The sequence below is a fragment of the Lissotriton vulgaris genome, chromosome 8 (assembly GCF_964263255.1).
Source record: "Lissotriton vulgaris chromosome 8, aLisVul1.2, whole genome shotgun sequence".
In the NCBI taxonomy this organism is placed as follows: Eukaryota; Metazoa; Chordata; class Amphibia; order Caudata; family Salamandridae; genus Lissotriton; species Lissotriton vulgaris.
In genome coordinates, this window is record NC_141696.1 from 1171625058 (window position 1) to 1171642587 (window position 17530).

The window sequence follows — 17530 nt, forward strand, 5'->3', positions numbered from 1 at the left end:
TGATCCGGTTAAAGTGTGTTAGTAATTTTATTTTAGTTCCCGGCTGCTGCATTTCTATTTTCACCCTCGTCCTCGTCGCATTGCTTACTAATGAGGTGTCTCTCCCCCTTAGACTGAAACTTAATAAACTATTCTTCCTTCAGGAGTGGTTGTCCCGCCTGCCCATTACAGGTGCTATAAAGGGACTGGCCAATCCCTGAAGCCTCTTTTGTCCCCTTGTCCATCTGGAGACATCAGATTCACTTCATTATCTCTAGTGAGTGTTGACCTCACATCCCTTCCTCGGGGTTTCCCTTGCTAGGCGGAGGGGCAGATTTGAGGGTAACCGTGGGAGCCATGATCGCTGTGTTGAGTGCTGAGATGGAACCGTTGTTTCTTGAAGATATTATCCGCTGCGGCTGGGTGAAGGAATATGTCTTCCACCATGATGTCCTATGCAGCTGCTGGCCAGGCAGAAAGTATGGAGAGATGTTACTTCCCAACAATAGTGATCGGCATGGGTACGGTAAGGGGGCTTAGACTCCTGTTGTGGTTTTGTGTGTATCAATTTGTGCTTAGTTTTGTTTTGGAGTGGGAGGAACACAGCACGAAGTACGTGAAGACCATGGAGGCCACCATATTACACTAAGTGCTTAATTTCTAAAATAACTATGTAGAGAGGTTCAAAGTTTTTCTTAGGAGCCTGCTACTGGTACTGCTAAATCCTGGGGTTGTTACCACTAAGTTCAACGCGTTTAGTCACATTTCGCTATTCTATCATGCAATCCGAGCAAGAATAGCAACATGGTGTGGTTCTCATCAGACTGAGAAAGTTGCTCAAACCTCTTGGGTACTGAGGAACTGTTGAAATTTTGCAAGTGCAGAGGACAGTTCTGATAAGGTGGGCTTCCCTCTGGCAATGCTTCTTGTGCACCGGAAAACGGAAAACGACCTTTACAGCACAGTCAAAACACCGCAATACATGTACTTCTCTGTCATTACAACGGAAGTCGTTACAACGTCTTGCGCTGGATGGCGCTCTAGACTAAGGAATAGTGTGATTTACTCTTCCAACACCTTCCCTACTGTTGCGTAGGCTGGAGTTGGAATAGTCGTTGCAACGACTTGCGTTGTAAAAACCACAATGTAATGTACCGCAATCTAAATGATCGCGTTGTATCATCATACATCCCCGGAAAACAGAAGACAGCCACCTGTACCTGTTTATTTGTGACCTGGCAGGTATGCACAATATGGTGGTCATTCAAGGTCCCGCTTTGTGCCCTGCTGTTCTAAGCTGGTCTGCTTGTTTGCCCGGTCTGATGGTTTCCGGGCACATATTGACAACATTACAGGAACTTTTCTTTGAAACAGATTGTGATGGAAGACCTCTCAAAGAAGGTACCTCCAAACGACACTTGTTTCCATGCCTCCTAGATAAGCACAATAGAGTATAGAGAGACATGTTAAATCCTTGCTCTCAGAGTGGTTAAAAAAATTAATGCATCCCCGAAAGGCAGTACAGGGTGTTATATTGAACTGCTAGGTGTCGATGGTCTAGATTCTTCAGTAGCTTTGTAAAGGAGCTATCTAGATACAAGCGGAGGCTGAAGATTAGTTTTTACTATGCACTTTCTTCCTTTGTGGCCCATTAACTGGGAAAAGCGAGGTTACCCAGCTGGACTTTCCTATGCCATTGTCATGCGACACTGGCGCCTGAGGGATCAGAGGTACAAGGGCTGATAGGCTCACCCTAGGAAGTTAAATGGGAACCGTTCATTAATGTGTGTTAGAGTTTTTGCATGGGAGGTAAGTGGCATGAATAAGATTCCTCTCTCCAGCTCAACCTCACAATGCCAGGACAGTGACCCAGGAAAATCCGCACATCAAACCACAGATAAGGGATGTGTGCAATTTTTGATTCCCACCTGGAATCTAATCAATCACAACACATTTTCTATTGACTACAAAACCCATGATTCCTCCCCCAACCGCTCTTTGTGGGCAGTCATCATTTTCAGGTCAGCCTAGAATTGCACTTTTGATCAGAAGCCTCCCTTTGTTTATTGGGAAGCTAACACGACTCTGCTTAAGGTTCTCAACTAGTTCTCATTTGATCATGACCTACTTTTCTTAGAATCAGGAACATCTAAAACTCTGGGTAGCAGGAAAAGAGCATAACTGGCTTTCTTCAGAGCCAAGTAGATATACCTGCAGCAATCAGACCAGTGTAAATGCTGTGTCACCTGGCACAGGTGAAATATGCAGTTGGTGACCGACTTTGCCAGTCCGCACAATGTATTACTGGTGGGCCCAAAGTCTCGCTCCTTCTCCCCTTCCATGGCATCCACAAGCATGCTACCTTAGCTTCTAGTGAATGAGTGAGGTTGAGATCCTGGTTAGTACTTGCCAAGGTCTTGAAGTTTTGGAGACACTCTTCAGTTAAAAAGGAGCAGTCCTTTCACAAATAAAAGTGGGGTGCATGTATCATTTTCCTGTTGGACCTCGTGAATTTCAGCAGTCTTAGCTTGTCTATGGCTCAGTTTGAGGGGTTCTGATAACGAGGTTCATGCAGACCTTAGTTGTGCCTTCTATTCTGCCATAATATCTTAATGTTGGGCCAGGTGCCATGGGGGTTTGCGACCAAAGTTCTATTTTTGTTAGACTTTTAGCTCATGCTTCTTTCTAATAATTTCATGCATGAAAATTAAAGGACAGTGATAGATAGCCTTCTCAACTTCTTGTAGAAAGTGTCTGTTAGAACTGTGCTGGGGTGCACTGCCAGATTAAGCACTGAGACAGAAATTGGCACCGTCCGGTTCATAGAGTTCTGATGTTCCTATTTGATTTTGCATTAAGCATCCAGGCAGAAAGCACGGGCTTAGTCTACGTGTCCTCAAAGTAATGTTTCTGTTCTATGTGATTCACGTTGAATCCCTCCCTGGACCTCCTTTGCACTTTTTTCAACACCCATTTCCCACACATTTGATCTTGGTTGAGGTCTGTCAGGTGTGGGGGCCGACTCTTGCTCAATGTAGATCACAAGACTGTTTTAGGTACTGCTCTTGTTCCCAGAGGCCTAGCTTGGTCAGTAAGATTGGGGGGGGGGAGGTGTGAGCTTCAGATTTTCCAACAATCACGCTGGCATATAATGTTTAAATACATTATATAACAGTAGCGGCTGGTGTCTGATAAAAATGGTAGGGAAGCGCAAGGGCAGTAACAAACAAACAAAGAGAAAAGCAAACAAAAAAACAGTTACCTGACGCTCGGCTCTCTTCTCCTCGACGCTCTTCTGCTCCTCTGGGCACAGGCTCACAGACTCTCCTGCGGCCAATCCTGAAGTTGCTCTCACCATGACAGCAGCGTTGGGATTGGGCGGAGTGTACTCGTTTTGCATTCCACCAGGAGCTGGGAGCTTGTGCCTGCTGGTCTCTCCACCCAGCAAGGAAGTTGGGTTGGAGAGACATCAGTGCGCATGACGGTTTGGCCGTCCTAAGACGGTCGGCCAAACCGACATGCGCACTGACAGCAGTGCCCAACACCCCCACTCCCCCTGCTGCAGTGCTGTGGTCCCGCACACAAGACTCGGTCCGACGAAAAATAAAATGATAATCATTATATTTTCCGTCTGCCTCTGCGGGCAGGTGGGCGACGCTCCTCCGCAATAGAGGAGGAGCTGCCGCTGTTCTACGTTAAGCAGGGTGCATGAGAAGGGCCTAAGGGACAGTGGAAAGGGAGAGGCATGCTGATTGGCAGGTCACTAAGTGAGAGAAGCAGAATATTTTGCAATATAACCAACATTTTTTGAGGAATTTTAAAACAGAGGAAGATAGTGTGTGTGCGTTTTTGTCTGTGTGTATGTAAAATTTCCTGGTGAACTCCGATAGACGCCTCACCATACCTGACTGAAATCACCTGTACTCAACTATTTATCAGGATTTACATTTATTTGAGAGGTGTAACCCCCAAACCCCCCTCCCTCCCCTTGAAGCTACGCCCCTGCTTGTTTCTTCTAGTCCCTCAAATTCTAGTAAGTCTCTGCAGGAGACAATCAGAAGGATTTGTAGTGAGTTTTTGGCCTCTCACAGACAATAGACACAGGAGGCGTACATTGTTAGGGTGTTTGTTATATCTCAAACACATCTCCAAGCTGAAGATAAGCCTTTTTTTAGAGAAGGTTTTTATTGTATCCACAGCATCTCCAAAATGTTGACCAGTACATGTAACAAAATTGTTTGTCGGGCGTTTCAGTGGCCAACTATAATGTAGACCTTTGGTTTCAATGAACGTTGCATGACCACTTTCTATGTCATTTTGTCATTTTCTAGTTGCCTGGTTTAACTATAAAACATAACCACATCATTTCACGGTCTAGACATAAGCATTTGTCAAACAGCACCATTTAAAATAAAACCTTACCCAAGAGAGTGACAAATTGTGACGGAGGTAGGTCTTGTGGTTCGCATTCGTACTTCAGACCACCTATTTGTCTGTAGTAATACAGTAACCAAGGTCACAAAGATAGGTTTCAGAATGTACTTGTACAACACATTACCAATTGAAAGACATTGTACTAAACCAATTACAGATAAGCTCATTTTTCCAGTCAATCTCCTATATCCTATCAATAAAACACTCATTACCACCACGTTCATGTTCATAGTGTACGTTCGTATATCCTGCGTGACTCCATAAGCGCTCACAAATGCTCCCCAATAACATCTTCTTCAGAATTTTTAAAAAATGCATTATTTTATTATACAGACTCATCTCCTGCCTCTAGGTAAACTTATAACTTACCTGTTACAGTACAAAAATGGTCAAATACAAATTGCTGTTTTCATATATAATGCCACAAAAATGATGACCCATTTTTGCCGCAGCCAAAAAACACATTAAACAACGTAAATTATTGTGTTCTACTGGTTAGCGGTTGATATTTAGGCTGGGCCAATTAGACAGCACACGCGGTGTCTGTTGCTAAGCATACTTTGGCTTACTGTGAACATAGAGGGGCTTGGACCCACACATCGCTTTCAATTGGTTGACTTACTTTGTCACCCTCAGTTGCCTGCTTCTTATTCGTGTAGCAGCTTCTCAACATTGTGTTTCGCCCTCCCATTGACCACTGCCTTTTTACCATGTGTATTTGCCTGGTATCTGCGGTCGATGTTAGAGAACAACTTTTATTATTTTATGTAAGCACTAATATAGAGTGTAGGTGTTTTTGAGCCATCTCCCTTGTGTGCTTCTCTTCCCCCTCATGTTGCTGCCTATCTCAGTGTTCTTCTCCGCTCACCCAGGGCCGGACTGGGAACAGCAACCAGCTCTGACAGATTGCTGCTCGACTGACCCTGGGAGCGAGGGAAGGAGCTGCTAGCAAGACGCACCGCTGCCACTTTTGTTACAGGGAGCCGATATTGCAGCACTGCTTCAAAACTGACCCCCAGTGACATAACTGGGCCCACAGGCACGTAACTGGCCCCCGCCTCTTTGGCCCACCTGGGAAATGCCCGGCGCCCGCTACAGCCAATCTGGCTCTGACTCCCGCTCCCTGTTGCTAATGTGTGTGTGCTTCTCCGCATTGCTTCCATGTCCCATGCCCTCAACACTGTTGTTTACACAGCTCTCATTATTCTTGGGGTGTCTTTATGGCCCCCCCACCCAGGATTGCTTCGGTGGCTTTCTGCCCTCCCCTGTATTGCGTCTATGTCCCTCCCAACCCCGAGTTGCTTCCAACACCTTATGTTGCTTCGTCCCCCATTGCATCCGTCCCCTCATTGATTCCACTCCCGTGCCCACTTAAAAAAATGCAAGCGCTTTTCTAAGTTTTAGGGTACTGACTCGGATCCAGAACTAACAAAAATAGAAGTGACTGCATCATTCTGTAGGCGGCAATTTCAAAATGATGCAGGGGCCTGCGTAGAAGTTTTTTAAAATTTTTATTTAACTATGCTGCACAGCACCAAGCATGCTCTGCAGCAATGCTAACAAAAAAAATAGGCAAAGCTAATAGGTCACCAAAGCGAGAATTATTGGGGTTGCTAATGCTTGTTTCTACTGTAGGAAAACGCAATAACTCGTAAATACTTTAAAAAATGAATGGGAGTTATTGAGGATCATCGAAATGTAATTCTTACCGTAGGACATAATGGTATTTCATAGATATCTAAAATCCCTGGGTATTACTGAAGGACACATTAATGTTTTGCATTATTTAATTAGTAATATACTATGACACCTGAAATATAATAAAAATAAAGACTTGTCATTACCGGTCAGCATGTGTTTTTAGAAGGCGATAATTCATACTATTTCATAAGTATTTTTTGTGCACATTTCTAAGAGTGATGGATGGATCACAACTCTCTGCACCTGCACATACATCAGAAATCCATGAACAGTATCATGCTTACTTCTGAGAATATGTCACCCAGTTAAACGTTTGCTTGCTTGGCACATGCTGCTGTTTTAGGTTCACTTTTGTTTTCATCTGCTGGGAGGTGTGCAGGTCATTCACCTGATGTTCCTGCAGGCCAGTGCACACTTAATCACACCTCCAACCTGAAAACCTCTCATTTGCCCAACCCTTAAACCAGAACAAGTCTCCTGATCAGCCTATCAGAGTTAGTGTCCTAGGGGTAGAGGCCGGAGATGCAATGCACAGGTAAACTCTGGGTACCACTCTTCTTTAATCTTTTGTGTTACCTCCTTTTTCCGTTCAGCAGTAGGTGCTCTTCTATCCTTTTTATTCCTCACGTTTCCTGCATTCCAGTGCCTTATTAGGTTTCGGACAGTGGTGGCTGTCATCTACGGGAAGGAGGCCGAGCGCACATGTGTGTGTGTGAATATTAATTTAAAATATAAAACATACCTCAGTGAGTGACGTCCTCCGCTCTGGACCTCTTCTGAGGAAATTGATGCTTCAGTGCGGAAACCAATCCTAGCTCTGCTCTCATGCTGTGAGACTAGCACCCTTATTGGAGGGGGCATCTTCACTCGGCGCTCCCCAGCGCCCTTGAGCCCTGCACTTACTCTAATCCAGCTGTCAGAGTTAGAGGTTTCAAATTACGCATGTCTGGCTGGCCATCGTAGAACAGCTGGCCAAAGGGATATGAGCACTTTGAAAAGTGCACAAATAGCCCAGCCGTTTCCCTGCTGCTGTCATTCAGCAGTGGCCCCACCCCGTCCTGTTACTCGGTTCAGGCCAGGAGGTTGAAAAAATAAAATGTTTTTCATCTTCAACGGTAATTTAAGTGGGGCGAAGCTCCTCTGCTCCAACAGAGGAGCCGCCCCTGGTTTCAGCTACAGACTATAGGCAGACCTCTTGTTTCCACTAAATGACTTGTCCTTAGAGCCAGCTTTGGGTCAGCTCCTTGTTCATGATTGGATGACTTTGTTGTATATCTCAATTGTCTGCTCTCAAGTCAGTGGCTTTCCTCCCTGTTCATGAGTTTGTCCCGCCCTCGAGCATTTTGGTCTCACAGTGTTGTGATTGCACGAGTAGTATCCTTGACAGCATTCTTGAGACAACGCTTTTTTATTTTCCATTCTGCACTCTATGGGAGTGCACGGTTCCCTGCTCTCTCTCCTTGCTTTTTCTTCTAACAGCCTTGCTGCAGACGCACAGGTGCAAATAGCAGAAAACACTGGCAAAGCCAATAGGTTTTAAGGACAGACATCTATTACCTTTGCCAGTGTTTGTTGTTATTGGAAACGCATCCGTAGTAACTACAGATGCTGTGTTGCTTGCAGAGACAGACATTTCTCTAAGGGTAACCATGCGCTCTCTGTGATGCAACCTTAAGTGTGGACGCCTGACCTAAAAACCAAGGAGTATAATCTTCGGTTTGACTTGGATTTGAGGGTTGATTCTTGTTATTTTTAATTGCATACATCATGCATCTCTAAGTGGCCTTGACTTTGAAGGTTGTGGTGTTTCTATAAATAGATTTCGAGTTCTTTCCTCCTGGGTGTGTCTATAGTGAGGCCAGATGTTTGTGCTGGGTAGGCATTCTTTACAAAAGGAAGAACTTTTTAATGGCGGCCTAACTAACCTCTTGAGGTGTAAGACCGAAGACGTCCTATCCAGCCAAGTGCTACTAAATCCACGTCGCCAGCTGGTGTTTATTCGGTGGCGAGTAGTTTGCTTTAACTTTTCAGCGCTCCTTCTTTGGCCTTACCTCTAACTTTGTTCATTCTTAGTTCCTCCTCGCTTTGGGCTTAATTCACTTTATTACTGTGCACCTAAATTTAATATAGTTGCGCATAAAAGCTGTGCACATTTTGAACTCCTGGTTCACATAATCAAGATGTGCACATATATACAGCCATAGGTGGAAATTAGTGCAGCAGAAAGTCTGCTGGCACAGCGAGTTATCTGCAGTGCTGAGATCAGGGCCAGGATCAGTGAAAGCTGGTCTGTCGGGTAAGTTCTTGCAAAGTGTTTGTGCCCCACAAACTTATAAAACACACATATATTTTACATGGCATTTCCCACTCAAAGCACATGTGTAAATGTGCTGTGTCAGTGTGATTCGAGTGTGAGGTAGGGAAGAGAGCACTCACACATTTGTCTGGGATGTAGGGAAAGAATTTACCTTCTAGAGAGAAAAAAAGAGAAATACAAAATTGGGAGAATGCACACATTTGCAGCTCTTACTCAAGCGTAAGAGTATGAACAATCTCTAATTTGCACATATTTCTATGTCTACTCCTGGGGACTTTTGTCAATTCTTAGTAAATTGGAAATCAGCCTAAATCATAGATTTATGCCTGAAATTGTAATCCTACTTCCTATGTAAATTCTGAGAATTGGGTGTCAATACTTGCAAACTTACTGATGCATCCTAAGAACGAAACCGTATTTATACCACTAACATTGCTCGATAAGGTAAGCACTGGCTGCTGGCAGCTCTGTACACCCAGCAGGTGCAAAGTTTGAATGTTGACAGAGCCAGTGCCGGCTTTCATCTTTCTGATGTTGATAATCTGAGATGTATTCACTATGGTAATAGTAACCGGTATTATTACAATTATTTCCAGTCTACCATAGTAAGTGTTACTCAACAAAACAACTTATGGTGTGGGAACTCTTTAACCCCTTCACTGCGGCGGCTATTCCGCCGCAGTGCTAAGGCGGCGGGGCGGCCGCGCGGCGGCCGCATGCTGGTGACGGAACCGCTCCGTCACCAGCGTCGGTGGCGCTGTGCTTATGACAGAGCGGTTCCGTCACGGCCCGGCCCGCTCAATAGAACACTCAGCGCAGGCGCGGAATTCGCGCCGCGCATGAGCAGCGAGCGGGCCGTGACGGAACCGCTCCGTCATCAGCACAGCGCCACCGCAGCTGATGACGGAGCGGTTCCGTCATCAGCAGACAAGGGGTTAAAACTATTCAAATATGGGAATATGTAGTGCATGCAGCTTCTGTGTTCCTCACTCTTACACTCTAGGGGTCATATTATCAAGAAAGGGCGATACATTATCGCCGCTTTTATCGGCAGGAAACTGCCGCTAAAGCGGCGATAATGGGCTTGGTAATATGCCGTTGTGAATTTCCATAGAAGCCCAGGTTCTGGTGTTAACCCGTGCTTCTATGGAAATTCACAAGGGCATATTATCAAGCCCAATATCGCCGCTTTAGCAGCAGTTTCCTGCCGATAAAAGCGGCGATAATGTATCAGCCTTTCTTGATAATATGGCCCTACATTCCCTCCTTTTTTCCCTTTTTGCGTAGACATAAAATGCAACTTATATGCACTACACAGTGTTGTACACATTTTAAAGAAACTCCCAGATTCTTCAGTGTGATATATTGCCAATTAAAATGCTTGAATTTAAAATAACACTGAATACTGTAATATTTGTTGTTAAGATTATGGAGATTTAAAAAGCAAGAGCTGGGAGAATGAACTGTTTTGTTTAGTGTTGAATTTGATTATTCAAACAATCTCAGGATTTGAGAGTGAGATAGTGAATGGGCGAGAGCCCCAATTAACCTCGGCTCTGTGGAGTTAGCCCTCCCTATCTACTATGTAGCTCTACCAGATACCATACATAGGGGCATGAAAAGTTAAGATTTTACCTTTTCATATAACTAGAAAGCTACTTTCCGATCTCACTTTGATGGGGAAAAAGTAAGAGAAAATAAACTAAGCATTACAAATGTATTAAAAAAAAAACTTTTCCCTGTAAAGAAAAAATATTTTAAAAGGAACACAAAATGAATGCAACTGGAGTGCATTTGGCCAGGTCCATTGTTCGGAACACTAGGTTTTTATTTCCGTTTTAACAGTGGGTAGGGGACAGAGCTTGCCCCATAAATCATTCTTAAATTAGCAGCCAATAGTAAAATACCAAAAACCATCATCCAATGACATTTGTCAAATGTTACAACTTTTCAGAGGACAATTCTCCAGGGCCCTTGGGCTTGCTTTACCTTTTAACCGAGCCATGAATTGTTTTTAAGATTAAATTACTCAAAACAGGGGCAGGGTAGCATGCAAAATGATGCCTCCCATCCTGCAGAATGTAATGAGGGGACCCTGAATCTGGGCCTGCAGTAATATTCCCGAGCAGGGTCTTAAACTTTAGAATCTAACAATAGCAGTGGAACATTGCCAATTAAGTTATGTCAAAGAAGCAGCAGCGAAGGGAGAATACAACACAAAATAATGTCTTCTATAGCTTTGAAGGAAGTGTCTTAAATCTAAACTAAGAAATGAATAATGGAGTTATTTTGGCCTCATGTATTATATATGATATTATATATATATGGAATGTGTGGGTTTAAGGTAATGACAGTGCTCTTCAAGTGCATATACAAAAGTCATTGTGAATGGTACAATGTCCAGGGTCAGACTGGAAACTAAAAACATCTCTGGCAAAAATGTTCAAACCAGTCCCTGCTCCCTTCCTGTTCCTTCTTTCTCTCACTCTTTTTGCCCACTTTTCCTTCTTCCATGGACCCTGGGAAGATGGAGACAAAAAGAAACAGCTGTTGATCTTCAAAATCAGCCTCCAATGGTTTCGGAAAGCTTGGAAAATGCAGATGTATTTAATGGCCAGTCCAGCTGTTGCAATGTCCCGTTCCAGATGAGGTTGGCCTCCCAATCGCTGGAATGTGTGCCAAGACTGCTTGTACACAGGAAGATGAGGTGTAGTGGCACCTTATAAACACAAAAGCAAAAGGAACAGTTGATGGACAGAATGCAGAACAATGTCATAAATTCACCCCAGTACAGAGATCTGGGCCTAAATCCATCGTTTTTTTGTTCCCCATGCCATTCCAGTTTGAACCCAGCCATATGCAAATCAGTCTTGACCCTGTGCCTCATGGCAACAGTCCAGCCTGCACTGCCAAGCCAGGTCCTCCCTGGACTGGAACCAAGCATCCTAGGACCGGTTTCGAGGTATCACCCCTCATCAGCTAGGATAGCTTGGCTCCAGTGGCATGGAGAGCACGGGACCCACGTCTGGGCATAACCGTCCCACTCGGGTGACAAATGCATAAAGAAGTGGCACCTTACACAAAACTCTGTTCCAGCAACCCACCCTAAGAAGATATTCAATGTTAATGTCAGGACTTATTGAAAACTGACGGCATGAGAGTACCCATGTTGAGCTCACATCTCACTTAAATTTGGAATCCGGATTAAATATGGGACCTAGTCATGGAGAACAAATCCCTGTGAAGAAATAATCAAAGGGCCATATCTCTCAACTCACCCTCAGCTGGAAGGTGTCACCCTTCTGGGACTCCTCTTCCACCTCCAAAGAACTTGAATGGGATTACAAACCCTGAAAATCTTTGTCTATCTCCTAAAATATTTTCATATGTATTGATTTCACTGGGATTGCCCTCCAAAACCACTTAATCTCAGTTTCATTGGCAATGTAAAAGTTTGAGAGGGATGGAAAGAATTAAAAAGGAAACACACTGGAACAGCTGCTGGATACAGTGACCTCATGGAAAATAGGGTATTGTTTACTTTCAATACTAGAAAATAGTCCAGAATACGCAACTCTTGCAAACTCTGTTCAGTTGTGCACCTGGACTGAAGGTCTTGCCAGAGGTTCCACACCACCCCAAGAAAATAACCAGTGCTACTTGTAGAGACCAACAAAACCACAAAAACACAAGGAAGTGGGACAAAGAAAACAAAACGGGTGTGGTAGATGTGGAGTGTTGGGTGCAAACTATTCGGAAGTTACCATCAAGCAACATTGCGAGTTACATGATCTTAACTTCTGTCAAAACCCTGGCCTGTGGCGGAAAACATCCTTTACGACGCAACTTTTACCACGCAGTGCCATTACAACGCAGGTTTTTCAACGCAAGTCATCACAACAAATTGCGCTGGGGGGGCGCTCTAGGATAGGTAATAGTTTAATTTACTATCCAACACCTTCCCTACTATCCACGGGGACTAGAGTTGGAATAGTAAATTAAACTATTCACTATCCAGCACCCCCCAACGCAAGTCGTTGTAATGACTTGCGTTGAAAAACCTGCGCTGTAAAAGCATGCGTGGTAACAGCATGCGTTGTAACAACGTACATCCGCCTGTGGCCCGTCCTGGAGGGATGGTATAGCCATTTGTGACACCAGTGGCGGTGAGGAGCCTCGCAAAGAAAAAAAACATCACACCACCCATGGCCTGAGTGAATTCTGAATTATAAAGTGCCACTCTGAGGTTGAATTTAGTAATTCGCTTTTTTAATAACTTTGTTAACAGTAAAATGTCTGGTACTTCACACTTATTGCCCTCACGGTGATAGGTTTAGCCATTCCAAAGTTATGAGAAAGAGTACCAACTGTACTTGTTTACACAGTTTTTTTTTTTAGTTTTACTTTTAGAATATTTTGGTCACTTGTGGCTACAAATGGTGGCCAATCTACAAGACAAGTAACAGTGTGTAAGTCTAGACTGCACACTGACCTTTCAATGAAATAAGAACAGAGGGATTTTTTTAGACAAGTGATGTTTAAGTGCTATTTCTCCAACTTACGAGCAATGTTTTGCATTGTCTCTGCATATTTATCCGTTTTAATAAAGTGGCAGTCCAATTCACTTCAAAGGTTGTTCTTTCTGTGATTCACTTCTGAGTCATCCTACTCAAAAGTACAGTTTTGCTCTTTAGGAATGATATTATTCAATTAATCGCTAGCATTGAAATCCCAAACAGATGTGCATCAAATTCAATTAGCGTTCAGTCATTCTTTTCTCTTTATAAAATAGATGGCCATATGGCAGCCATGATTAAAGTACATTTTACGTTTTAGGCAACGTTTTTTGTTTTGTTTTATTCAGCTTAGGGATAGGTACATGAGAACAGAGTCAATTAGCTAACTGACCTTAGAAAAGATTTAAGATTTGTTGATAAGAAGCATAGTACTAGGGAGAGATATCAAGGCAGAGAAAGAAAAAGAAAATATTACAGTACAATTGCAGCTAGTATTTAGATCGTTTTCAATTTCTCTTATCCAGTCTATTGAAGTTATGATGAGAAATACAATGTAATAACAATCAGACACTTCATGTAAAATTAAATAGCAAATTGCAAAGTGTAATTTCTGCAATGAATAAAAAAGCTCAGGCAGGCTAATACTGAATATAATTTTCCTTCATATTAGATTAGATTTGGGCGTTATTTACTTAACTGTGGTGAAATGGGGAAAGGTTTGAAAAGATTGGCTTTTTTTAAATCAAGTATTAAAACCAGGAATTACATTGCAATGAAAGAGCTTAAGGTTTAAACCCAACTTTCCTCAGTCCTTTCCCTTTTGCAATTTTCAACTAAAATATTCGTTTGATTATGCATGGATTACATTTCGATTGTACATTATGCTTCTGGGGAAAGTGGTGCCTCACACTGTTGTTTGAAGGGTGTCCCATTGCGACCGCTCCCTTGATTTGCTTATGAACTGTTATTGTACAAAAACATTTTGAAAAGCAAGTGAAAATAATTTTATTTCAAAGTGAACTTTGATTCAAAACAACATTAAAAGTCAGCACTTCTGATTTTAGAGTGACTCAAACAATTTAAGCCACAGCTTGCAAGGAATTTCTTGGTTGTGCCTACCTGCCACGAGCATTATTTACACATGACCAGCATTATTTTCTTTAAAAATACAAATGCGGATTACTTCATATCCAAAATAGAAGAATCACAAAACCTTCCTTGAAAGCTATTTCCAGAGTTTATAGTTTATCCCATCCGAAAAAACAAATAATGCCACCATCTCATCATCTTAGTCCATTTGTGACGGCTAGTGATTTTATTCAAGTACAAAGTTACAAAAATGCATGTGGATTTTCCAAACAATATCAGTAATTCTGATTTTCTTATAGGCCAGCCTGCAGTTTATAAATCGAGGTCTCGTCTCTCATCGGAAGTGTCCCAGTCTGACCACATTATACAATACTTTGTTTGCCATGGCAGCAGACCCAGGAGAAAGCAATGATTATACCACTGTCCTGGTCTTATTGGACCGCATGGTGAGAATTGAGATGGTATCTCACACAGTCTTACTATCCAGAATCATGGATTCTGGTATAAGGACAATGCCCTGTGTTGCATTCAATCCTTTCTTAGTGTTATGAGTCAAATGGTGATCCGCCCACCTTACCAGTCTCATTAATTTACCATACATCGCGGAGTGCTTCGCTGCTCTTTGATGAGCCCTACTTTATTTAATATCCACGTGGCCCCATTAGCTGAATTGGTAAGATCTCATGGACTTAAAACTGCATCCAAAGCAGATCCTACAGAGATCATCATCTCCATCATGAAAGATTTTGCCACCATGCATTTTCAGCCTTAGCCATTGCATGACTAAAGAGCCAGGGTGAATGCATCAAAGCTGTTTTAAACTTAATGCTGAAAAGATTGACCAACTCATCTTTTGGTAAGCAACCTATGTTCTGGTCCTCTAGCTGCTGGCCCACGGAACATGGTACTGGTCCTGTCCCAGTCTGCTCAGCCAGACATTTAAAGGTCATGTCTGATAACAATCGTTCCTTCACTGTCCATATTGCAAAAACAGTTGGCACCCATTTCTTTGTCCTTTGTGTGCTGAAAAAGTTCTTGCCCTTCTTTCACTGTCATCTCGTTAGGACCTTCTTTCATCCTGTATGGATTGTGCGAATTCTTTACTTCTTGGTCTTCCTTGCTATTTGGAAAATGAACTGCTAATAGTCCAGAATGCAGCTGCTGGGTTTTTGCTGAATATTCCCTCTCACAAATCCATAAAATCCCACCTTCGGTCAGTTGAGTGGCTACTAATGCAGAAACGAGCTATCTACAAGGAGCTTTGCATCACTCATCAAGCGCTTGATAATAAGGGACTTCTTTTCATCAGACCATCAGACATAGATTCTCCCGGTACTACCCCCTCGCTGCTACGCTTTTCCACTATGCATCTTCCTGCATCGTCCAGAATGAATCTGAGAAGACAAGGAGGTAGATTATTTTCTTATCTCACCACCAGGGAATCTTCAGCCACTCACCATGTGCAAAATTTGAGATCACGCCCTCTGCAGAAAAAAATGTGGACCTAGTGGTTCCATAGCTGAATTACTTGTTGACGGTCTGACTCAATATGCCAAGACACCAATACGTATTTTTACACTCTACAAATTCCATTCGTCATTATCATATATGTGAACAGTTGGATGCATTGCTGTGTTGTGTGTTAGTTCAGTGGACTGCATTTATAGTGAAACACATATAGAGCAATTGCACAGCAACCCACACCTTGTAACACCCACTTTCTACTCCTTGCATGGATGGCATTGACTACTGTAGATTTTTCTGCAAACAAGAATGTTGCAGTAGTTAACCTCTTTATGCTCACCTGGAATCCTTTTGTGAATTACTGGAAGGCGTAAATGATATATTTTTTTAATTTAAATGCATGTTTATGGCGAAATACATAAATGTGAATCGGACATTTCGTCCGTTATAATATTTGTTGAAATAAAATTTAAAAAAATCAAAATCTTATACTTTTTGTACTATATTAAACAATTTTATAATCTGTTGAGCCGTACTGTAATACAAAAAGGTGAACATTTAATTTAATTGGGCAAGGCAATTGCTTGATCATGCTGATGAGTCAACACCATCTCAGGTCTTCCTTTAATCCACCCATGGAAACCCAACTATATTCTAATGGGTGCCCAATGTTTTCCTGGACATTGGAAGACAACCCTGGCATGTTAATACCTCCAGCCCCTTACAATGACACGTGGATATCTACTGAGCCTATCCAGACAGATTTAGCAAAAGTGAAAGTAGGTCAGGTGGGTGCACAATGATGTGTGGGCAGATCATGGAGGTTGTAAGATTTCACAGACACTCTCCCTATTTCACATAAGTGCAAATGTGGAATTTCATGCACTTGTTGGTTGTCATCTGAAGGTGTGCGCCCTCAAGTCTCCTACGCAAATTCTGGTGTTGCAGAAGTTTCACAAATGTTCTAATGCCAATTGCAGTTTGCTCTAGCCAAGTGGCACAGCTGGTGTGCACAGCTCATAAAATGCTTATGACTATGTAACATGTACTCATCACATGAGCACTCACACATTGCATCCTTCTATCTTTCGACAACAGTGACATCTCTACTAAATCCTGTTTCATGGCAGGCATTAAAGCGGTCTCGGATTGGATGACAGAAAATGTCTCCAACTAAACACCGAAAAGAAAGAGATTATGCTTTTCGCCAGTGGCCAAAAGCTCTGGTCTACAGAGTGGTGGCCTTCTAATCTAGGCACAGCTCCAGTTCCCAAGATGCTGGTCAAAAACGTATGTGTTCGACTGCACCAGTGTCTAGGAATGAAACATCATGTAAGAGCTACCATTTGTACCTGTTTTTACACGCTGAGCCTCTTGAGGAGAGTATTCCCGTTCCTTCCTCTGGAGGTATGAAAAACATTGATTCGGGCACTAGTCATGAGTCGCCTAGACTATTGCAATGCACTGTACGCGGACACAAATGAAGATTTAATTAATAAACGTCAAGTGGTCCAGAATACCACAGCCTGTTTGATATAGAATATGCCCGCAAGAACATCCTCACGGCATCTTTTGCAGAAACTACACTGGCTCCCAATACGCCAATGAATTAAGTTTAAGATCTGCTGCATTGTATACAAAGCACTAAAGAACAAAGAACCAAGCTATTTAATAGAAAAACTCCTCCCTTACCAACCGTGCAGACCCTTACGCTCTGGAGACAAATCCCTACTCATCAACCCCCGTTTTAAGGAAGTCTCGCACTGGGGGTAAATCATTTTCTTATTTGGCTTCCCTATATTGGACCTCCCTACCCCCCCATCTCCACAAGTGTTCAGATCTCCTAACTTTTAGAACATTTCTGAAAACTGAACTGTTCTGAAACTGTTAAACTGAACTAATGCTACATAGCGCAGAGATACCCCTGCACGGGTGATTCAGGCACTTTATATTTTTTATTCATTCATTCATCCCCATACGAACGTGGGGTGACATATTTTAGTTGAAAACCACATAAAACATGTAATTC

At 42.8% G+C, this 17530-nt stretch overlaps 1 protein-coding gene across 1 annotated transcript in view; it reads left to right on the top strand.

Moving 5' to 3' along the window:
• Window positions 1-336: 336 nt before the first annotated feature.
• The window catches only part of FAM124A (family with sequence similarity 124 member A), a 168026-nt gene continuing 150832 nt past the window's right edge, over window positions 337-17530 (top strand). Inside the window, exon 1 of the mRNA XM_086933443.1 lies at window positions 337-500. Within this exon, the coding sequence (XP_086789569.1) occupies window positions 337-500 (164 nt within the window). The remainder of the gene's footprint in view (window positions 501-17530) is intronic.